General features: G+C 33.4%; 1 protein-coding gene across 10 annotated transcripts in view; it reads left to right on the top strand.

The window, feature by feature from the left end:
- The window catches only part of LOC117103656 (kinesin-like protein KIF13A), a 96,046-nt gene that overhangs the window by 50,841 nt on the left and 21,205 nt on the right, over window positions 1–24,000 (top strand). For 6 of the 10 annotated variants that reach the window (XM_033244248.1, XM_033244247.1, XM_033244253.1 and 3 more), the window contains 21 exons: window positions 433–567; window positions 1,374–1,513; window positions 2,195–2,310; window positions 2,771–2,869; window positions 3,268–3,505; window positions 3,692–3,854; window positions 4,540–4,680; window positions 5,716–5,769; window positions 6,954–6,998; window positions 9,461–9,601; window positions 10,048–10,209; window positions 10,347–10,535; window positions 10,920–11,077; window positions 11,842–11,974; window positions 12,669–12,912; window positions 16,573–16,758; window positions 17,137–17,261; window positions 17,961–18,176; window positions 18,981–19,034; window positions 19,983–20,204; window positions 20,790–20,852. In XM_033244248.1, the coding sequence (XP_033100139.1) occupies window positions 433–567; window positions 1,374–1,513; window positions 2,195–2,310; window positions 2,771–2,869; window positions 3,268–3,505; window positions 3,692–3,854; window positions 4,540–4,680; window positions 5,716–5,769; window positions 6,954–6,998; window positions 9,461–9,601; window positions 10,048–10,209; window positions 10,347–10,535; window positions 10,920–11,077; window positions 11,842–11,974; window positions 12,669–12,912; window positions 16,573–16,758; window positions 17,137–17,261; window positions 17,961–18,176; window positions 18,981–19,034; window positions 19,983–20,204; window positions 20,790–20,852 (3,024 nt within the window). The remainder of the gene's footprint in view (window positions 1–432; window positions 568–1,373; window positions 1,514–2,194; window positions 2,311–2,770; window positions 2,870–3,267; window positions 3,506–3,691; window positions 3,855–4,539; window positions 4,681–5,715; window positions 5,770–6,953; window positions 6,999–9,460; window positions 9,602–10,047; window positions 10,210–10,346; window positions 10,536–10,919; window positions 11,078–11,841; window positions 11,975–12,668; window positions 12,913–16,572; window positions 16,759–17,136; window positions 17,262–17,960; window positions 18,177–18,980; window positions 19,035–19,982; window positions 20,205–20,789; window positions 20,853–24,000) is intronic. The other 4 variants (XM_033244257.1, XM_033244252.1, XM_033244251.1 and 1 more) reach the window with 3 other exon arrangements.

Below are 24,000 nucleotides of genomic sequence, written 5' to 3'. Positions count from 1 at the left end.
TGAGTCAAGGTTTCGGGGCCTGAATTTTTTATGTTACTAGGTAGGCCTAACAATCAGGTATTAAAATAGGACTTTTAATGATGATAGGCTCTAGGCTAGGCCTAAAGGGTAGGCTAGCCAGCATTTGTTGAAAGGGCACTTCATGAAAAGGGGGGGGGGGTTCGTTCGAACCCAACGAACCCCCCTGGCTACGGGCTTGGTAATAACAAAATAGAGTTAGATTGGGTTGCAACAAACCAAAATACAGAAATTTTATTCTATGTGAACATGTTAGTTTTGCAAAATATTTCCAAAAAAACTATACATGTTATATTTATGAATATTGTAGAATGAATGAATTTGTAAGTGATTGAATAAATGAATAGTTGTATAAAATAACTGTGCTCTTTTAGTAATTTTTACTTAATATTTTTTTATGATGATTTCCTACAGGAGAGACAGCAGGCATTGGAGCAAATGGGAATCTCCGTTCAAGCATCAGGGATCAAAGTTGAGCGGAATAAGTGTTTCTTGGTGAATCTAAATGCTGATCCATCACTTAATGAACTGTTAGTGTACTACCTCAAGGTAAGAACTATTAGAAAGATAACCATTGACAGAGCACGTCATTATGATAATTTAACTCTGTTGATTTGGTTGAGTGAGTGAAATTCATTTCCAGTGCAAAGGGTGTTGATCAATCAAATAAACATTTATTATTAATTATATATTATTATATATTAATTTAATTATAATATTATTATTAATCTTTTTAAAAGAATACATCTACAACAGATTTTTTTTTAAATATAATGTAAATACGAGGAAATAATTAATGGCTGTTGATTGAACATCCTAACTTCCTATATCATCAGTGTAATAACTGTGTTCACTCATTTATTTCAGATACCCAACCTAATTAATTATTTACTTAATTAATTATCAGTTATCTGTGAAGATGCTTTACAAATGATAATAAAGATGTATTGAACATAGAAATTAGTGTATTTAAAAGATGTTAAAAGGTATAGGTAGGAAATAACCTGTGGTGTCTCTTGCAACTTTAACTAGGCTGAATTGCGAACAGAAGTGTCCTATCAGCCGCCAAGAGGCGTACCCATAATTTTACTGCGAAAAATAATAGAAATGCTTCTAGTCAATGGAAGTATATATTATTTTTTTGTCATCCAGTATAAACATCAGGATGCACTTTTTGTAAATTTGATAATTTCTATTTTTATTTGTGCAAGATGAGCAAGTTAATTTCAAAACTATTTTTTAAAACTATAATATCTGTATATGCATATGGTTTACTTCCCACATAATTTTCCAATCCAATATTCTATTTATGCTTAGACGACAAGCTTATTCACTTTTTTTTCTCTCTCTTACAGGAGCACACATTAGTTGGTAGGCCTGAGACAGAACCTGTACAAGATATTCAACTAAGTGGCCTAGGAATCAGTCCTCAGCATTGTATCATTGACATACAGAATCAGACTGATGTGTCCATTGTACCACTGCCAAATGCTAGGTAACCACCAAAATAATACCACAACTCCTCTGGTAAAGCTTCCCATCTCACCTGAAAAAAATTGGCCAATTTGGTGGTGGCTTGGATGTGGAATCCCATTTTCACAAAAAAAATGGGACAATCCTTTTCTAAACTGACAGCATGTTTTCTTATAGTTAGTAGAAAGGGTCAATCAAAAGGCATTTTCTCATTTCAACTCTGCATGTCTAATTAAAAGCCAATCATGGGGTTTTTTTTCTGAAAGTAGTTATAAATGTCAGTTGAGTTAGACATTCAAATTATATCCTGGGTTTTTTGCCATGAAAAATCATATATTTAAAACCAGGCTTATATCTGCGGTGGGCTTATACTTGAATGGGGTTATACCCAACTAGGAACTATGGAAACAGTAAATAAACACATAAATAGCGCTTGTGTCCATCTAAGTGCATTATGACTCTTTCAAATCCATTTAAGTGACATTTCCGATGTAAAAGGCATAAGAAAAATATAAAGGTATTAAGTTTCTTAAAACATAATCAATATTATGAATATTATTAGAAATTTCTTGTTTTATGATGTGAAGAACTTAAAAGCAGAGATGAAATAAATGGGGTAAAAAAAAAACGACAAATAAGTGAAAAACTGAACTACATATTATTGGTGGTAGTATGTATAATGTTAAATTATTGTTCTTTATAGAACATGTGTGAACGGTTCCATAATTAAAAGTAGGACAGCCTTACGGCATGGCGACAGAATACTTTGGGGTAACAACCATTTCTTCCGCATCAACTGCCCAAGATCGCCTGGTGTAGGTAAGTATAGAAGTTTCTTTGCTCTTTGAGCTCAGATGATAGATCAAAATTATACACTCAAACACAAAAATCAATACAAAGCTTTTCATTGAAAAAGGATCATTTAGAACTACTACTAGCTAATCATTTTTTGGGGATATTCTTTTATGAATGAAAAAAGCAGCTCAGTTAAAAGCCATTGATTTCTTTATTAAATATGTTAAATATTGACCAATACATGCCCACATAATGTCCTCAAATATAAAATGATCATGCACATACAAATTAAATTGTTTATATCAAAATTAGATGACACATTCTCTGATTGTATGCATGTAATGTTCAAGTATAACAATATTAACTTTCAAGGAAGGTAGCAGAGTTAGAACTGCTTGTGTGCTGTGAAGTTATTGCTGAGATTGCTCTTTAACTTATATGCATTATACCATGTTTATGTAAATTATCTCTTTCCGTCACATAGGATCCAGTGGAGGTAGTACCCCGGAGCCTGAGACAAAGAACACACAGTATGACTTCAACTTTGCTCAGAATGAAGTCATGATGCAGGAACTTGTGAATGGTAATTTCAGTTGATTTCACCCATCTTGTTTCATAGATTCAGTTTTAAAAACATAGTGCCAATAAATAAACTAATAACTGTTTGTAGTAAAAACTGTAAAAAGAACCATGAGAATTCAATTAATATTCATTGAATTACCTATTTAAAAAATTGGAGTGAAGGGTTAAATAGCTTGGTAGTTAAGATGCTTGTCTTCTAATCGTGGGTTAAAACCCTGCCACAGCAAGTGTTTTTTCTCACGAATAAAAACAGCTCTACTCCCCAGACCTATATAGATATATACTGTATATTGGTACAAATCTTTGTGGTAGCTGAACAATACTATGTTATGATGTTAATACATATTCTACCACAAGGAAACATTTAATATAATAAATTATGTAATTATAAATCAACAGATCCTATTCAAGCAGCCATGACACTTCTTGAGGATCAGCACAAGAAAGATAAAGATGGTGCCTTAGAAAAGCAGCGACAGATGTATGAACAACAGTTAGAGAGCCTTAGGAAACAACTAAAACCACAGATACATAGGTCAGAAGAGAACACAAACCCAGAGAGGTGTAGTAGCCCAAGCAGCAGTGAAGGGGGAAGCGAGGCAAATTCTTCGATGGAAGATAGATGGGCAGATGCAAGGTACATTTCAGTTTAGCATTTCAATTCATCCATCATTGCCTTCAGAAAACATAAACATCCTGGAATTTCATCCTGCATATACTGTTGATGAACAGCATTATTTTGTTTTAAGATGATTTGGGATGAACCATTTTTTAATTTTTAATGTTTCATTTTCACAATGTAAATTTTTTGATATTTCTACAGAGAAGATGAATTCAAACAATGTTTAGCCAAATTAAAAGAGGATGTCTTGAAAGCAAACTCACTCGCAAGAGAGGCCAACTTCTTGAGTGAAGAGATGGGCAAACACACAGAGTTTCATGTCACCTTACAAATACCAGCAGCAAACCTCACACCAAATAGAAAGGTGAGTCATTGTGCAGGCCCAGAAGCATGAGCCGCTAGAAAGCTAGAATCATCTTCTCTGCTAAAGGGAAATATAACATTCTTATTCTGAGTACACTTTCATTTGTTTGTTCATTAATTTAGTTCATTCACTTGCTTGCCTACTCACTCATTTGTTTATTGATATATTCATCTATACACTAGTTCTCTCCATTCATTCATTTCTTCTTTCAATCATTTACGTAGTCATTTATTTTTTTAAAATTCAGTCACATGCATAAACAATCAGTTACATGCTAACACATTCATTCAATCATTCATTTATTCATTCGTTCATTCGTGCTTTCATTCATTCATTCTTTCATTCATTCATTCATTCACTCATTCATGCATTCATTCATTCAGTTCTTCTTTCACATCCTCACTCATTCATTTAAGCATTCATTTACATAGTCATTTCATTCCTCCACTCATTCATCCATTTATACATTCATTCTATTTATAGTCATCTGTACATTCATTCATTCATTAAATTATTTATACATTCATTCATTCAATAATTTTCCTTATGTATCCTTTAGACACCTTGTTGACTGGTAGTTATTGATTTTATGATAACATACACTATTCATTTAACCGTTCTCATATCTTTGTATATGCCTAGACTCTTTACTTGTCTGGTAACCAATATATATTTTAAATTGTAGAGAGGTGTTTTAGTAAGTGAACCAGCAATCAAAGTGAAGAGGAAGGGCAGGGGGACACAGGTGTGGTCTGTCGAGAAACTGGAAAACAAAATCGTCGACATGAGGGAATTGTACGGAGAAAAGAAGGAAAAGTACCTGAAGGTAAGGTGCATGCAAAAGAAGAGAAGGATTAGAGCAGAGCTGTTGATTGATGGTTAAGTAGGTGCTGTCCTAGGGCTGCCAGTTCAAAGCTCTTAAAATTTCAGGGTTGGGGATTATCTGTTTCAGCTTAGAAAAATGCTACTAATCAAAAAAGATGGCCTAAGCAAATTACTTAAGCTTTTATTAAACTTGTCTTAGATAAAAAGTTTAAAAAGATTAAAAATTTGAAATAGCAAAGTATGTGAGAAACAACCTTTTTAATATGCATCTTTGAGGAAAGTATTATGTATAACATTGTTTTAAGAATAGCTAAGCCAGGGGAAGGGGGAGGATCCCTATAGACATGTAGTTCATCAGGGCCTCTGTCTTGGCGTTGCAGGCTGGGCCTTTTCTATGACTGGCCATTACATATTGACCACTTCTTTATGTATAGTTCTTCTTAACATCATCAACAGATCAGAAATTTATCATTACTGCTTTTATCAGTAATCCTGTACTGTTCTGGTAGTGTTTATGTTTACTGGGGTAAATAGCTGATGTACATCAAAATTTATAGGCCTGAAGTCTTGTGAAGGAAATAATGAACAACGGAACAGATCAATTTGCAAACACAAAATTGTGAGCTGATTAATACAAGTGGTTTCTTGCATTAGCTGCAGCAAAGTTTTGCAAATTTTGGCGTGAGTTCACATCAGTACATCAGTCTAATTTCAACTGGTTTACATAAAAAATGAACTGGTGACTGGTATAGTTGCAGTAATATGTTTATATTCCTCCAGTGTGAACCAAGTGTACAGTCTGATTTATGTATACCACTTTTCTAACATTTTTAACAGTAAACATTAATTCATACTAATGTTCATCATAATTTATGTTAATTTATTCATAAAAGATAATATCAGTGCAATGCTTTATCCAAATAATTAATTACTCATTCATGATGTTCTACTAATGCATTTTCATGAATTTGTTTGCTAATAACATTACTTTTGCACCCTTTTTCATAAATATTCATGAATCATTTTTGCATTCTAGGAAGAGGATGGTATAATGCATCCCTTACACAAGATGTCATTCTTTGAGTCACAGGTGAAAATTGTTACTAACTTTCTTGGTTTTTGCTTATGTATTTATTTTAGTCATCTGGGAATAGTCATCTGGGAAAAGAATGGGTTTACTAATCATTTGTCAGTACCTTTATAATACTAATCATTTCACATTTTATTTCTAATAAACAAAGGGATTAAGCATAGTAATGTTTAATACACAATATTTTTTGTCTGTATTGAGAAGAAATTACTGATAACTTTATGTACAAAATATCTGTAGTAGTGCAACAGTTTTAATAGGAAGAATAGATATGGAAATACAGTTGTAGCTAATCCAATATTGATATGGGTTTTAGGGTTAAGGATTCATTAAAAGTAGTTTTGGAGTAGGGTATGCATGTGTTAGGTAGGCTGAGTGTTCAAAGTACCAGTAGGTTTTCAGTGAGTTTATGGTGAACAATATACTGATAGGGTGCATATTCCAAACACTAACAAGTCAGTCAGTGTTTCACTGCTGGTTAAAAAATTAAATTTTAAAATGTATTTTTATTTAGTTTAAAGAAGAATAAAAGTATAGAGCAAAATCAGATGGTCTTGTAGAGCAGCATGGGTGCTTTTGTTTGGACAAAATCTCACTTAGTACATTGTTTGATATTACCAACAAATAATTATCCACACTTCCTGTAGGTTTGAGCATGGACCTATAGGTCCATGGTTTGAGGTTACTGGTAGGGTTTGTGTAAAGGCAAAGTATGTTAATCTAGGGGTAGAAGTTGTTATGGGATAGGTTGTATGAATGGTGTTATTAGAGTATAGTGGCACACCATTTGAAATGGTGTACTATATCATATTAAGAGTGAGATTAAGTAGGAATGGTGTACATTTTAGTGACTTGTGTATAAGAAATAAGAGTTAAATGTTAGACTAGGTTTAGTTTAAAAAAATGTTAAGGGTGTTGCCCAAGAACACAACAAATGCGATGAGCGCCGTTCTCAGAAGTCCAACACTATACACGCTGTGCCACACGCTCCTTCAGGTTTGAGAGAATGTTCAAGAATTTGGAGGGCAATCAATTGATATAATATGATTTTTTAACAATATTTTTTCTGGACTGTATATGATTAATTATTAATGTGGGTTTGTCAGTATAATTTTTATGAAATACCTTTGCTAATTATAATAAATTTTTGTTTCATTTCATTTTTTGCTTTCTTTGCTGATCAGGATTCCTTGTTTTCTTCACGAGCTAATTTGTCTGAACAAACTGAGGTGATATATATGTTTCATATTCATTCCTTGAACCGTTTACCACTTGCCTGTTGTTGCCTGCTCCATTATTTATGCATGTTGCTTGCTTCCTTCCCTCATTTATGCCTGTTACTCGTTGCCTTACCTCATTTATGCCTGTTGCTCACTCTCTACCCTCATTTATGCTTGTTGCTGGTTCCCTTGCCTTATAGATGCATGTTGCTAGTTACATTTATTAATTTATGCCTATTACTACTGTAGGTCTCTTTATGCCAGATGCTTTTAAAGCCCCATTCCTGGCAAAATTTAACTAAAAAGAGACTTTTTTTTAGATAAAATGCATATGCATTACTCAAATTATTAAAAACCATGGAAAAATTTTGGCATTTTCTCATAAGAAATTACCATTTTCTCCACTATTTCTTTGTTACTTGGCAAGTTCTGAGGTTGTAGATCACATCGGCTGGAATGCTCTCACTTTTGTGTATACTTTGAACAGTCAATAAAGTTTGACCTATCCAGTCAGATTAATTTTTGTACTTCGCATCTCACACACTGCGGTTGATCGAGTAGGCTTGAGATATGTTTCTTTAATTGTCAAAATCTCGGTCAAAATCATTTTTTTTTAACACATTTGAAATAACTATAATGAAATATTATATTTCACAAGTGTCAATACTAGCAACGGAGAATATCATGTTGGCCGTTTTTATGTCTGATAACAGAACCTAAATCGAGGTAAGGCTAGGCCTAGCCTAGCAGTGTTGATATAGGTTAAAGTTTTCTGCGCCTACTATATTTCTTCGCAGACCTATCGCAAAATCAAACATTAAAAAATTCTTCCGCATTTGTTTTTTGTATGAACACAAACAAATCAAATTTCAGTCTTATTTTACATTTTTTTTCATGTTTAGGAATGTCTAAATTCAGTTAAACTAGCAATTTGTATTATATTTATAAATCTTCATAACATATAAAAATCGGATTTTTCTTAACAAGTGAAATTTTGCCGGGAATGAGGATTTAATTTGCATGTTTTATAATTTTTGTGAATAATTACAGTATTATTTGTGTATTATTTTATTGCTTATTATTATTGATATAACATATATTATATATATTATTAGTAGTATTATTTTGTAAGTCACTCGGTAGACAATTAGTTTATTTTAAACTTCAATAATAGTGTTTACTCTTCTCTTTCAAGATTGATGGCCAACTTCATATTTGAAGGCTGTGGCCCAAATCTGTTTCATTCACAATTATGGCATTCCACATGCGTTGTGTAAATATGTGTTGTTTGTTAGAATAGTACTATTTATATACACTTTGCATGCTGTATTTATTGTGGGTTATAGTTAATTTGCCTTCCACTTATTCTGGTTAAATGAAAAGGCACGGAAGATTACTGTCAAGCAGCATATAATTCACAGATGCACTAATGTTGAGAGTGTATGGTACAATCAACAAATATGTGATATACTATAATACAGTATTGAACATATTTGGATCTTCAAACAAATTATGAAAGTAATATGAAAATAGTGTTGTGAACTATTTTATATCATTAGTTATTAGGGGTGGAATTACTGTAGTTCAACTATAACATGTCGATAACACAAAAAACAAAATTTGTGTTGTCCAAGCTTGAGTGACTCAAAATTCCAATTTCGACCTTAATGTCTCCTTAATAGAGTGTCAAAAATATATATATATTTTAATATTTTATGTTTTATTTTAACAGCATGTGATTTAGTCAATCTTTATAGTAATGTATTATATTTTTTCAGTTGTATAAGTACCAAATATCAGTTTATGTACACCTTCATGAACATTTTATATGCCAAATTTCTTAGTATATGTAAAATACTTTTTCTAGCATTCCTTCTCTTAAAAGTTAAAAAAAGAAAAATGAATATGTATTTTCATGTGCTTTCATAAAAGTAAAGGCAATAGTCAGTTACAGGCCAAAAATAAGCAGCATTTTCTACAAGAGTAGAGATAGCTTGATGTATAAGGTGCTTTTCATCTGAACCCAGGGTTTTGGGGTCAACTCTTTTTATCCCACACGTTTTCTTACGACCAAACTCCAATGTCACTTCCTAAGCCTTAAAAAGAGACTTAGTTCATAGATCATTAGTTTATCCTGTAGAGTGTGACTAATGCAACAGCCAGCATGTGACAGATAGAACCTCCTATATACTTATGGTGACATGTCACTCAGCTTAGAATAATTGTCATATTTCCAAAAACTGTTGTGTGTCAAATAAAGTTTTTCTGAGATCAGCAGAAAAAAAAAACTCTTTGTGTGTCTGTGTCACTAGGCGTAGTTACACCCCATTCGATCTGTATAGTTATTTTAATCTCTGTGTGTGGATGTACAATTGGATATCACATTTTCCAAAAAAAGAGCTAACACATTTATTTTGGATCGGTTGAATGTAGTGTATGTATTTCTTAACACTTCCACTTGGCTTTTTTAGGATGAGGAAGAAAAAGTGGATCCATTCTATGAATACCAGGAGAACCACAATCTGATTGGTGTTGCTAATATATTCCTAGAAGTGCTCTTCCATGATGTTAAACTTGAGTACCCAGCACCAATCATCAACCAGCAAGGCGAGGTCAGTCATTCTTAGTGTCTTATTTGTTTGGTTTGGTTCGGATTTTTTCAGTGTGAAACACACCAAAGGAAACCAATCAATGTTTGAAGACTTATTTCCAGTATGGTCCATCTTGTACATAGGGAAACAATACCCTACTCTAGTTTCAGTGTTCACATACGATATATTCACATATATTTGGAACTGATTCCTTTTTGTTATTTATATACCATATTTAACAAGGCCAATCTGTAAAGAAATGTTGCTGATTTGTGTATGTTGTGTGACAAGTATCTGTGATTTGCTTATATTTGGGAGGGTGATGTCATAACACACCCATATATAGACAAATTACTTGTTTTTGTCACATAAAAATTTATTGTTTGAACAAATTGTTCTGTTTATAAGACATGGATATTGATTTTTGAGTATAATTGTTCCCCATGTTTTTTTATTATCGGTAAAAGGTTGCTGGCAGATTACATGTAGAGTTGCAGAGGATCAATCCTCCAGTCTATGAAAAACCAGACAAGGAACCATTAGGCAGTAATGATAGCTGCAGTGGCTTTGAAGTAGTGGGAGAGAATGAGGTTGAGGGCCTAGCTGTTGGAGCACCTCTATGCTGCAGGGTATGATAAATAAGTCATACTTTATTATTCTGATCATCATTTTTACTCGCATTTACCATGATTTACCATCATCACTATCATCATCAGTAATCAAACAATGTAGATACAAATAATCGCATTTGATTTGATAATTGCAGATAAAGATCGTCAGTGCCTCAGACCTACCTCATAGTTTGGCGCATTTTGTTTTCTGCCAATACACATTTTGGGGTCAAGATGGTCCCATGGTTGTACCTCCGTTGATTGGTCCAGAATCAGATGATTTTTTAATGCCGCGTAGACGTTTAAAGGAGGTCCAACGTAAGGTCAAGTTTAATCACACAAGGGTAAGATTTTATGATACTTAATATTTATAATAAAACCTGCCAGATTTAGTGCATAATACAAAAATGTTATAACATACATTACAAAAATAGACCAATAGAATACATTCAGTTTCAATTGCTGTTTGTATTATGTATTGATCGTTAACTAATTATTGATGAAAGATGATATGTGAGGAGTAATTATTTGTATAGAGGTGAGTGCATTTTGGTAGGCAAAGGATAAATCTGGGGCTCCAGACCTTTTCTTGTGCTCGAGACTTTTGGGGCCCCAAGGCACTTGTCTGAATAAGTAAGTGAAATGCAAAAGGAAATGACCCAATTATTATTTTTTGAAAGATTAAATTAGTGAGGATTTATTCAAATGTAATTCATTTATTTTTCTAGGAATTTACTGTCAATGTATCCGAAGAGTTTGTGGAGCATGCGTTAGAGGGGTCTTTAGCAGTGGAGGTATGGGGTCATCGGAGCTCAGGTGAAACAAGTGGTAGTTCAAGCTGGCAAATGGATAATATTCACGCAAAGTCCAAATCATTAGCTGATAGGTAAACCAGAAACTATTCATCAATAGATGTGTTTATTAAACAATTTATGGAAGAGGGTTGCTTCAACACATGGTTCTCAGATAATAGGCAATTTCGATAGTCTACAAATGATTTAGCTTGAAAAAAATCCCAATGTGAATAACCTTAGAACAACATTTAGTCATACTTTAGTAACAGTTAAGATTTCTCTGTGTAACAACTTAACATGTCTTTGATAAGATGACAAAAGAAAAGTACTACTTATGAAAGAACGATCTGAATGTTCCATTTCCGAAAATCTTGAATGTCATCAGTAAAAGATTATTAATGACATCATCACGGAGGAACTGAGGTAGGTGAATACTGAGGCCCACAGCAAAACCCATTAAAGATCCTTTGTTGAAAGTGAATTGGGCACTCCTGTTGCCTAAGCAAAAAGCTAGTATAATGACATGGCACTTATAAAGCCCTGTCCAGACTATCAGATTTTATTTGACAAAACATGTGACATGCCTAAATATGGTCATGATGACATCACATCATGACCATATATAGACACATAATGACTACACTGTATATAGGCATACAAAAGTTTTTTTTTCCATAGTAAATTTAATAATCTGATCAGAGCTCAACCTAATTAATTGATTGGTTCTTAATATTTACTGAGACATTCTCAACAAACAACAGTTCTTTTCAGAACTATCTATGTGGTTTACAACAAGCATTAAATATATCTTTTATATTAATTATTACAATTGTGAATTATATTGTGTTGTTATTAGGTGGAAGGAACTGACACATAAATTAGAGATGTGGGTTGAGATTCAGGAGCTGAATGAGCAAGGTGATTATGTTTCTGTTGAGTGCACTCAGAGACCTGACATTGTATCTGGAGGAGTCTTCCAACTTAGACAGGTAACTAAAATATATAGCTTTTAAATGTTACAAAACATTGCATGAAATTGCAGGAAAGCACTATACAAAGTGGGATTTGCCATGCCAAACCCATCATCAGTGACCAAAACAAGAAAATTGGCCTTTTAATATATTCATATTCATTCTGCATATTATAAGCATTAAAAATGATGCATCATTTACTAGAATTGACTTACTATTGTCAAAGTTATGAGTAAAAGTATTACAGCTTCTCTGTACTAAAGTATACAATACTTCCTAATAATTACTCAGTTTACCCTTTATTGACAGTACGCTGGTTTTCAGGATGCCAAGCCTGAATTATTATGATCATCATTATAATCTTAATCTTTATTATTTCCTTCATTTTCGTCATTATCACGTCGTCATAGTCATCATTATCACCTTCTGATCATCATTGTCAATCCACCTCCTATTTACCTTTGTCATCATTACCTCATCACATTTTCATTTACTTTTAATTTTAGCATCGTACATTTATAATATGACCATTATCACTTTATTGACTTCATCATCGCTCCTACTTCATCCACCGCTGTGTTCTATCATCTCCATCGTCATCATTATCTCACACCATCATCACTATTTTAATTATGAACATCTCCATTACTGTTACGCTTTATGTTCTTAAGGATTTGATATTTCTAACACATATAACAATCTTGAACAATAGGGTCAGTCAAGAAGGGTGAAGGTGTGGGTTCAAATGGTGCAGAACTCCGGCACATTGCCAATAATATGTGAAGCCATCACCGCTGTCTCAATAGGCAGCATCACGCAACGATCAAAATTACAAAAAGCACTGGACAGTTATCAAGACGAAGATTTAAATAAACTGAGAGACAGGTGGTCAGAGGCACTGATGAAACGAAGGGAACACCTGGATGAACAGATACATAAAATCATAAACAAGAAAGGTACAATTACCCATAATGCTTGGGTGACTTTTGTGTTCTATATTTATTTTAATGCTCTGTTATATGTATGTTATGTCTTACAGTGAATTTGTTGTTTATATTTTTTCCCCTAATGTAGGCTATGATTTATAAATTATGGAGCTTGTGCAACAATATATTCCTAGATACAAACCTACAAATAGAACCTACCAACACACCTATGATTCTTTTAATTAATTCAAAATGAAGCGTATGACAGAGTTTATTCAAAGACTTGTACAGAAGAAGAAAAGAGGCCATTTTCGCCTGGTAAAGTGATATTACAATGTGACATGCAAATTATATGCAAATACTACATCATCTGCATATTAACACATTGTGTTTCAAGTGTGTTTTACAGTGCACTAATGTTTGTCATGTTTCCATGTTCATCTACGAAATACATAAATATATATAATAGACCAGTCAATCTACGAAAAAAAAGGGGTCAACCCAAAACAAATTAGAATTATAATGAAAATAATTGTTTTCAACTCAAAATCTAATGAGGAATAACATAGTTCTTTATTTGTTTCACACTCTCAGATTAAAACAGAGACCAGCCATATATCTGTCTCTTATACACATCTAGATGTGTATAAGAGACAGGTTTTGTTTTGTTTTTGGGTGAGTAGGATGAGGCTCTATCAATAATGGACCATTTGATATTGTATTGTGTTTTGCTGTCTTTTAGTTTCCATATGAACTTTGAAAGTTCTGTGCTGTTTTTGTGTTTTGGTGCATTGAATGTGTGCTTATGATTTGTATATCGGGTTTTAAATGCGGTATCTGTGAGCCCGATGTAATGCTTCGATTCTTCGTTTGTTGTGATTGTAGCTTTGTAAATAACTGAGGAGGTGAGGCAATTTCCCGAGAGTGGGCAATGTTTTTTAATCCGACAGTTGCATAGTTTGGTCGGTGCTTGTTGTTTGGTGTGGAGAAGGTGGTTGTTGTGGGCTTTGTTGTATATATATATATATAGATTAAAAGGCAAAATACTGAAAAACAACAAAGCTGTTTGAAACAATGGCTGGATCTCGGTAGAGATACAAAAATGATAAGCAACAGCTAAAAAGTAAACGTAAGTAAACAGTCAGAAATAGAAAGCCAGATAGTATAAAGTGAGAGTTTCATGCAAGCATGATTAGAAACAATAGGCTAGGTGGGATTAGAATAAACATATATATATATATATGTGTGTGTATATATATATACACATACACACACCCCGACAGACACCATCCCAGTATTTCTGAGTCTGGACCTTTATACTTAGTCCCATGCTGTTCATGTGTTATTGAGTGAATGAACAACACGTTGCAATACAGTAGTTTAGCTTTTCTCGCATGAAAAATACCAAATTTGTCTGAAATAGGCATGCAAATTGCAACATCATCCTTCTTGACACAGAAAACTAGAAAGCTAGAAGCTTGATTACAATTTTAAACACCTTTTTTGTTATTATTGGAATTGTTAATTATTTCAATTGCAAATGCAATGGGATGATTGATTGGTCAAACAAGATATGTATAAAAGTAGCTAAGGAAAATGCATAGGCCAACAGGAAACACTTTGCAATTTGTTATGATAGGTCTCAAAAAAAAGATAGACTGCACTAGTATAATAGTTTAATTCCATAATTGGGTATTGACCTGTGACCTTTTGACCTCTCCATAGCCTAATGACAAGTTTTAGCCTAGTAGGTCCTATTATGTTTGTTTCCTAATAATAATGCAGTAGTTTGACTATGCTTTATGTAAACCATCTCATATTTATTAGCGAAAAAGTTAAAAATGCAAATTAAGATAATATTACTGAGGTCAAAGTTCAGATCTTTTTCAACATCAACAGAGATATGTGTTGAGGAAGCAGGCATATTTGTGTATAATTTAAGATTAGTTTCAAGTCTCTACTATCTGTAGTTAAATATGAAAATGTCTTATAATATGGGTCAAATGTAAAATAAGGGCACTTCCAGTCATTTTCAGACCACATTTCCCATTAGACCAAATAGGAACATACCCATTCTGAAAAATTTGACACCAAAAGCAACTCTCTAGGACTAGTAGTTGACAAGATGAAATAACTATATTTTAATGATCTTTCACCTAGATATTAATTTTTTGAAATACCAAATTTAGATGGCTTTCACCAAATAATTTTTTTCTAGATTTTTTATATGTTGTTTAGGATACACATAAAGAATAATAGCCTTAAAAGCAAAACTATTGCAATTAATTCCGGGCATTCGGTAGATAGACTGGACTATAAGAATACTTATCGTGTGTCTGAGTAATGAGTGTATATACATTGCAATGCTGTAAAATAATACTAATTAACAGTATGTACACCACTTTTTGAATCTGACTAAATTTGTTAAATAGAGATATTCAGTCCAAATTCACCAATTTACAAAATAATTTGCCAGCTAATACTTGCTATGATAGTGAATATTCTTGTTTGGCTTTGAGCTTAAATTATGGGCACATGTGCTTATAGCAGGGGACAGTAAAAGTGATTTTTATTCCATGAAAACTTTTTTTTCTGCCTAAAACTTGCTCTCATAAAACATGTAGGAGTTCATGGAAATAAAACTTAATACTGTGCCTGATTTATAAAATAGATATTGAAGTTGATAGTTGAACTTTAAACTTGCATTTGAAGAGCATGTCATTAGAAGCCTCTGGTCATCTACTTACCCCCATTCAGCTAATCATTATTGAAGTGGAGATATCTTATAACAGTCATAAAAGCATTGTTACATGTAAAAGTGGTAAATGTGCCATTTATGCCCATATAAATTTCTTAATATTGGACTTAAATCTGTACTTATAGCAGAAACATATACTTCAAGATCAAGAAGCAACTAGAAGGGAGAGGTGGTGTGGCATTGGAGCATTATGATCAGAAACAGTGGGACAGTCATATGAGAGAAGGAATGTGGAGAGCAGTGTGGTTGCATATTACGATATGTGCATTATCAGGCACTTATAATGCCACAAGTCTGATTATAATGCCAAGTGATTGAAAAATGCCTATTGAATCAGAACCGTGTGCAAGCAGTAGTTGGATTGGATTGGATTGGATTTATTCGGTGTAAACACCAAGGGTAGCCCACGAAAGTCTAGAAGAAGACTTATTTCCAGTGGGGTCCTTCTGGTGGTGATTGGGCAGTACACTGGGAGACAATCCCCTACTCTTTTCCGAAGAGTGTACTGCGTTCTTTAACGTGCACATGGGCCATAATGCACACAGGACCAACGGCTTAAACGTCTCATCCGAAAGGTGGTGTGCTATTGTAACTTGTATTTCAGCCCTCTAGCTGAAACACAAGGAGAGGCAGCGATGGGAATTGAACCGGGGACCTAGAGATCTCCACGGTTCAGCGCACACACAGCGGCTACCACTAGATTAGCTGACTGAGCTAAGCTGCTAGTTACACATAATCCACTTAAAGGATCTCATTTTCATGTTAATAGTGACGTCACAACAATTTTAATTATCATTTAATTCAACCCACAAATAGTAATAATTAATTAATTCAGCACAGGTGTAAATTTAGTAGTATAACTTCAGTGTCACACCAACACCCCACCCTGTGTCTTTCCAGTAATACGTACATTGTGGTTTGGTTTTTTTCAGCTTCTAAAACAGAGCAGGACATGGAGCGAGAGGCAAGTTTAATAAACCAGTGGGTGTCGTTAACGGAAGAACGGAATGCTGTGTTGGTGCCAGCCAATAATAGTGATATCCCAGGTGCTGTAGCCAGCTGGCATCCACCACCTGGCATGGAAACACATGTACCAGTGCTTTTCCTGGACTTAAATAGTAAGCTGGAATTGTAGATGATGTCTGGACTCCAAATAACTAAACACAACTTTCATACTTCATTCTTAACTACATATTATAAAATATATTTTCTGTCATCCATTTAAAAAAAATGTGTGTGTGAGGGCTTACCACTTAATTTATCATTTGGTAGGAAAAACCAAAAAATACATCAAAAAGTCACATTTAAATCAGTGAAGCATTGAACACACCAGTATACGAAGCAAACTTAAAAATTAATTACAACAAAAGTATGGACTTTTAATTAATAAACTTAATAATCAATAATAATGATTACGACATAATAATTATAATACTGTAAATTGATAATAATAATAATTATAATGACTTTATTTCTATCACCACTTCCATTCCCAGCGGATGATATGGGTGCTTATGACTCAATGGACACGTTTTGTGCTGCTGCTTTCAACTCAATACTCCCGAAGGAACATGGCGCTAAGATGATCAGTCTACCAATTGTAAAATACAACGAAAAAGATGTGAGTAGCAAACACCTGGCTCAATAACTTTTTTTTTAATATTCTACTTGTGCCTGACAATTCAATGAAACACATTCAAATTTCACTGAATAAAAATTATTTTTCGTTTAAAACAATCAATTGTACAAAAATGTATGTCAAGTGGTTCTGTATACCACATATTTTTTAAGAACAAAAATATTATTTAGCTTTAATCATTATGTAACTGAATAGCAGAATAAAGCCAGCCACTTACTGCACCGTACAACAGTCGGCCGATAAATCCTACTCTGCTCCCTGTAAACATTATATGACGTGATGCCGTCTGCTGATTGTCGGTGGCAATTTGAATGAATCGTCATTAAAAATGATCCGTTGCGAATGCAACGTGGTGTTGTGTTCTCTATGGAATTGCGTCAGCTGACAACTAGCGGGTGCTGTATATACCAGGATTAAAAAAACATAAGCCTAAATCATTTACAAACTGATTGTAAACCACAAAAAGAGTTTGAAACATGTACAGTATTAGTAATACAAAGACCATTAATTTGTTCAAGGGTAGGAGTATATAAATTTTCACAATAAAAGTAGAACTTTTGCAAAATTTATAGCAATACTTATTAGTATAAGCTGTAGGAATCTTAGTCGTTAACTCAATTGCATGGCCTATGCATTCTCTTTAAAAAAGTAAGATGAACACCTTTTTTTTTTATTTTCTAGGTGTGTGCTATTGCATCATGGGATTCCTCTATACATGACTCACCACACTTAAACAGAGTCACTTCGCAAGATGAGCGTATATATCTAATTGTTAAGGTGATAGTTCAGCTGAGCCACCCAGCCATGATGGAGCTTGTGCTACGTAAACGCATCTGTGTTAATGTTTACAAAAAGATAAGCCTGGCATCCACATTAAAACGAAAGATAACTAAAGTGGTAAGAAGATGAAATTGTACCATCAAAATTAAAAATAATATATGTTCTTACACAGATATTTTGGTAGTGTTAGAGCTGTATTGCTTAATTAGAGCTTTATTATTTCATTATTAATTATTAATATTATTAGAATTATTATTATTTCTCTTATTGTTTTTTATTGCCATAATATTTAGTATTATTATTTTTATTAAATATTCAAATAGTTTCCTCTGGCTTTCTTATTCATCCGTTTGTATGAATCACAGGAGCTACACAGTTGGTTTTAATGTAGCTTCCTTTAACGAATAATAATCGATTCTAGTTGCTGTTATTAATTGACTGGAACAGTCGTGGCAGGGTCACCGACAAGCGGGTAACACCATGACCCTCCCCCCATTTATACTCCTGGGTGAAGGACATAAGCAATGCGACAAGTGTTGGTGCGCGAACTCCCGATCTCACGATCAGAAGTCCAACACATTACACGCTGCCTTATAATTGTGGTAGAACTGTTTCAATCGTTTACCGATGTTATCAACATGACTTCGTCAGGCTATGTCAGCTAGCATCAGTTGTTTTGGGCATTGTGTAAACAACGCCCTCTTGTGCCAGTTCTATCCCATGTTGATAACTTTGACGAAAGCTTGCAGTAAGTTAACATCCATTATGTTTGGTTTATTAACGATTATAACAGTTCTTCAACAATTTTTTTTTTATTGTTTAATGTTATTCTTCGATTAATTTTTTTTTATGAACTTATTTTGCAATTATTAGTTTATGGACCTTTCAAGTGTTGATTAATTGATTATTCTTTTTCCATAGGAAGCTAATCGTTCCTCTGGTGTTACATATGAAATTGTCGCAAACATTCCAAAGGTAAATATACGTAACATCAGTATCAGTAGATTTCCTGTAACAAACAATGCATGAAATATTCATAACACCTGCTTAACTACACCTCATCAATCTCATCAATACAGACAGTCAAAATATGCTGATCTATTCCAACAAAGGGCCTTTTTTTTATATACTTTTTTAAAGTATACATATCGCCCTTATCCTTGTGTTATACAATTTACAAATCACTTTCCCCCGCAGATATAAATCAATCATACAAAAGGGTATGGGGAATGTTTATGGCCATGCATGGTAATTAAGCTTCATTCCAAACCTTTAGGTTGAACACACACATTTATAGTCACCGATGAATAAAGACAAATAGAAATGAAATGACAATTCTTTGCTTCTGCACATGTTTTACCTAGGAAACAATAAAATATTAATACAGTAGTATGTATTGTAGAACTTGTATTACTTGCCTGGTTAAAACCTACCTATCAAATGAGACATTCTTTAGCTCTGTCACGATTATCAAATTCTCTTTGACAGAACACTGTTGTATGCTCATATATAGTCATGATGTGCCTATATATGGTCATGATATGATGTCATCATAACCATATTTAGTCATGTCCCATGTTTTTGTCAAATAAAATTTGATACTCTGGACAGGGTTTAGAAAACATTTTTTTTTTCGTGGTAAATGCACTGTTAGCTCGCCACAATCCTCATTGTCTGGTTCATATAAATGTTATTGTAATTAGAAATATAACCATTTTTATTTCCATAAAGCAATATTCAATATTGTAGAAGAAATATGTCTTTATAGCATATGCTCTAGCAAACCTTCTCCACCCTCATTCTTCAACATCTTTCAATAAATAAATTTCAAAATGTTTGCCAGTGCCTGCTTTGTCCTCCTGTGTTTAAAGTATAGGTCCACCTTCTTTACACATTGTTCAAGCAATAAACTTCTGTTTTTAGGCCCTGGAAGATCCAGAAGACAGGGAGACCTTAGCTATGATGGCAGCCACTGGTGCTGAGAATAAAGAAGGCGAGTCGTACATCGAGAAATACACCAAAGGGGTATCTGCAGTGGAGAGTATCCTGGCCTTAGATCGCTTACGACAGGAAGTGATCATTAAGGAGAAGCTCTCAGCCCAGGGTAAACTAGTCCGCAAGACTGCCAGTGTGCCTAATATACATGTGAGTAATTAACTAATCAATTTAAAAAAAAAATTTCTGTTCATATTTATGTACTGGTACATTACAGTTATAATAATAATGATATGTATACATTCTTTTAATGGTGACACTTGTGATGATGAAGTGATGATAAAGATGATGATGATGAGGAAAATAATAAAAATAATGATGACAATTAAAATTGTATTCCGATGGTGTTTGCATCAGGAGATTAGTTATAGGAATGATGTTGTTGCTCTACCTGACGTGTCATCGTACTGAATGCTCAGTACATTCCTAAATTCTTGCGAAAAAGATCTAGCAAGTTTTTCAGGTGGGGTTCGAACCACAACTTCCAGATAGCTATCCTGGTATCTTACCCACTAGTGCAAGTTCGGTTGTGTTTTTCTGTTATTTGAACAAATTTTATAATATTTTTGCGTATGTATGTTCAGCAATGCTGATGGAATGACCCTTGTGAAATATGGTATTAATTTCTTTCTTGACGGTGATGTTGATTATGAGCTAAATTAATTTGATTAGTAAACAGATAGAAAAATGCCTTTCAGCTTTGCTAATTGATACGTTTGATTGTTTCGTTTATAGCAAGCTGCCTTGTCACAAAGTTTTGACATGTCTCGGTCTGAGAGCTTTGATAACGATTTCAGGGTGAGTCCTACTTTTGCTTTATCCACGTCTACATCATTTGTATCTAATTGTGCCCTATTTTTTTTTTCTTAAGTGTATGCAGGGTATTTTTTATGGGAACTTCTTACATGCTTTGTCAGAACTAGTAACTTTCCTTCCAATCAAATGCAAACTTTGTTCTAGTTAAAGTGGCAGTCTCATATGCTTATATTGTAATGTGGAACTTGGTTTCCTTGATGGAATGGGGGAAGAGTGTTAATTCCCCCACCAGATATCCCAAAATTTCCCAACCAGATATCCCAAAATTTCCCAACCAGATATCCCAAAATTTCCCAACCAGATATCCCAAAATTTCCCATCTGCCATGACTCAGATGACAAAAAACATTTGTTTATATTTTGTTTAAATCTTTTTGGGCATAAGTTCTAAAACACCTCAGAACAGCTTCAAATGGCCCATATTGCCCAGTAATTCTTCTAGGCACCAAAGAGCCTAGCTTATCAATTCAATGCAATTTAAAAATAATTATTCATCACCATATTACAATGTGACGATGGACTGCCAACTTAATCTAACATTATTTTGCTGCAGTTTGACTTGATATTTCCTATAAAGCCAGGACAAATTCACCAAATTTCAAAATATAAAAAAAAAAAGATTTATATTGAATTGGCTTTATAATGATGTATAAAATGTATTGGGTTTAAAAGCCTAATCCATAAGGGGAATTTAAATAAAATGATATTGAAAAAAAAACAGCTTTAAACTTTATTATGCTTAGCACACGTTGCACACGGTTACGTATAACTGAGCGCAAATTGAACAACACAATGTACCTAGCAACTAGCTCTAAACATGATTGTATAATGTCACATCTGTTTAAAGTGTTTAGATGTTTAGTGTATATATAGATATTGAACATAATGCAGTAGAAATGTCAAGCCTTATGCCTTGTCCAAACTATGAAATTCTATTTGACAAAAACATGTGACATTCCTAAATATGGTCATGATGACATCACATCATGATCATATATAGATATATCATGACTATATATGGGCATACAACAGTTTCTTTTTTTCAAAGAAAATTTGATAATCTGGACAGAGCTTTATAGTTGCGAACCTGACAACTTCTTTATTTGAACAAATCATTACTGGCGACTTTGTCCGGGTTTTTGTTGGAACATATCACAAGTAATTTAATATCAGTATTATATTCAATTATATATATATTTTTTCAAGGGTTTGCCTTTTAAATCTTTATACCACCCAAAAAATGAATTTATGTAACTCCCTTCCCATTTTGACAGTCAAAATTTAGTACAGAAAGAAATACTGTAGCCTCATTAGCCAGCTGTCACCTTGTGCCTAATCTTCCATTGATTCATAGATCCAGCTTTTTGGTCTCGCAAGGTATACTCAGTTTAGAGTTATTAGATTATGGGGAAAAGGTGCACTGCTATTCTTATATATACTACATATTAAGTAGGGCGTATTCTTGTTCAACCCATCTTTCAAATTTAGCATTTTAATACATTCGGGGCACTTGTTTTGACCATGGCTTGTGATGAGAATTTGCATTTCTCGATTGATTTCAACTAAACAGTTCCCAGGTCCGTTCCTCAAAATACAGTGCAAATTTGGCCTTGTGAGGCAAAATTTGCACCAAAAAACTTATGCATATGAATACATAAATTTTGCTGTACTTTTTTTTCATGTGAGACTATAAGTAGGTGAGATTCATGTGTTGGGAGCTTTTGTTACTAATTCTCTCCTCAAGTGTCAGGAATATATATTTCCCCATCATACTTAGCCTGACAGTAGCAATGACATACTTCTTCATACCCAATATGCATTTCTTAATACATATCCAATTGTCAGTTTCTAATGCCGGCTATTATATTAATGGGGAGATATTAGAATTATCTGTGTTAAGTATTCCACATTCTGAATGAACCTGATTACTCATACTGCTATACACAACTTGTCATGTGTCACAGTTATTGCAGTTTTTTTTATTGAGAATGTCATATAGAATTACATGCATTAAGTGGTGCTTGACTCTTCATGTCATTGTCATCTATTTTTGATAAACAACAATTTTGGAAATTCTTAGGAAGACATTATAAATGATGGAAAATGTACCAAATGAACAAACAAAAATTTACAGAATACCATCTTCTCAGAAAGAGCAATAGAAAGTAGTGAATGAAGAAATTATTAAACATTCTTTTTCTTATCCTTTTGTTGCATACAATAATATAATATTAAATTAAAAAAATTAAAATTAAATTAAATTGAAAAGGACTAGTAGTAGACCCAAGTTTGAATATGATTAATAATTAAAAGAAAGCGGTTGAAACATTAGCCGTATTCGACTGGTCGTTCTTTGGTAAAACCACTTCTGCCTGCACAGTGTTAAAATCCTACTTAACGAAGATGATCAGACAAATAGAAAACTGGTAAATACTCAACAAACAAAATGGCTGCATAGTTACCTAGTTAGTTAGTTGTCAACTAAATGAACCAGTTAAATATGGCCATTATCATCAAATGATAATCCAGTGATTCTCTTGAAAATGTAATAAATAATTTAAAATCAAATGTAATATGGTCTTAAATCTTAAGTGGTCACAATTTGGTGTAGCATTATTCACTATGCTAAATTCCAAAATATAATGTACTGATAGCATGGAGGTGAGTGTTTTTCTATCTGTCTTTCAACAGATCAAGATAATTGTTTTTTAATGAATAAATTACTATAATTAATGGCATGATGATGAATTGACCTTGAACTGAATTTAGGTATGACAAAGGTTATACAGTATGTTATACAAATTTCCAGCAATGTAGTGGGGGAAAAATCAAATCTCAAGTGCCGAAAGTAAAATTCAAACATGTCTAATATTAAGCTGTCAAAAATTTAGGGACTAAAAACCGTTTAGTGCGAGCAGTGCTATCGTATCTGCAAGGTGTTGTATACTATTGTGAGGTGCAGAAGTGTCCTGGCTCTTCCCCGACAGAGGGGGCTAGTACCTCCAACAGGGTTAGTACCCCTGACAGGTGGACTAGTACCTCGACATTCTTCTTAAATAAAGAATCCCATAATTAACACAAAATTTTATTATCTTTTAAAGAAAAAAATTCCCCGTCAAATTAATTTTTTC

Source organism: Anneissia japonica, unplaced genomic scaffold, assembly GCF_011630105.1.
Source record: "Anneissia japonica isolate Jap-2015-1 unplaced genomic scaffold, ASM1163010v1 scaffold288096_len198612_cov187, whole genome shotgun sequence".
NCBI lineage: Eukaryota > Metazoa > Echinodermata > Crinoidea > Comatulida > Comatulidae > Anneissia > Anneissia japonica.
The sequence above is the reverse complement of the archived record's forward strand: the minus strand, read 5'-3'. Positions and strand labels throughout refer to the sequence as shown.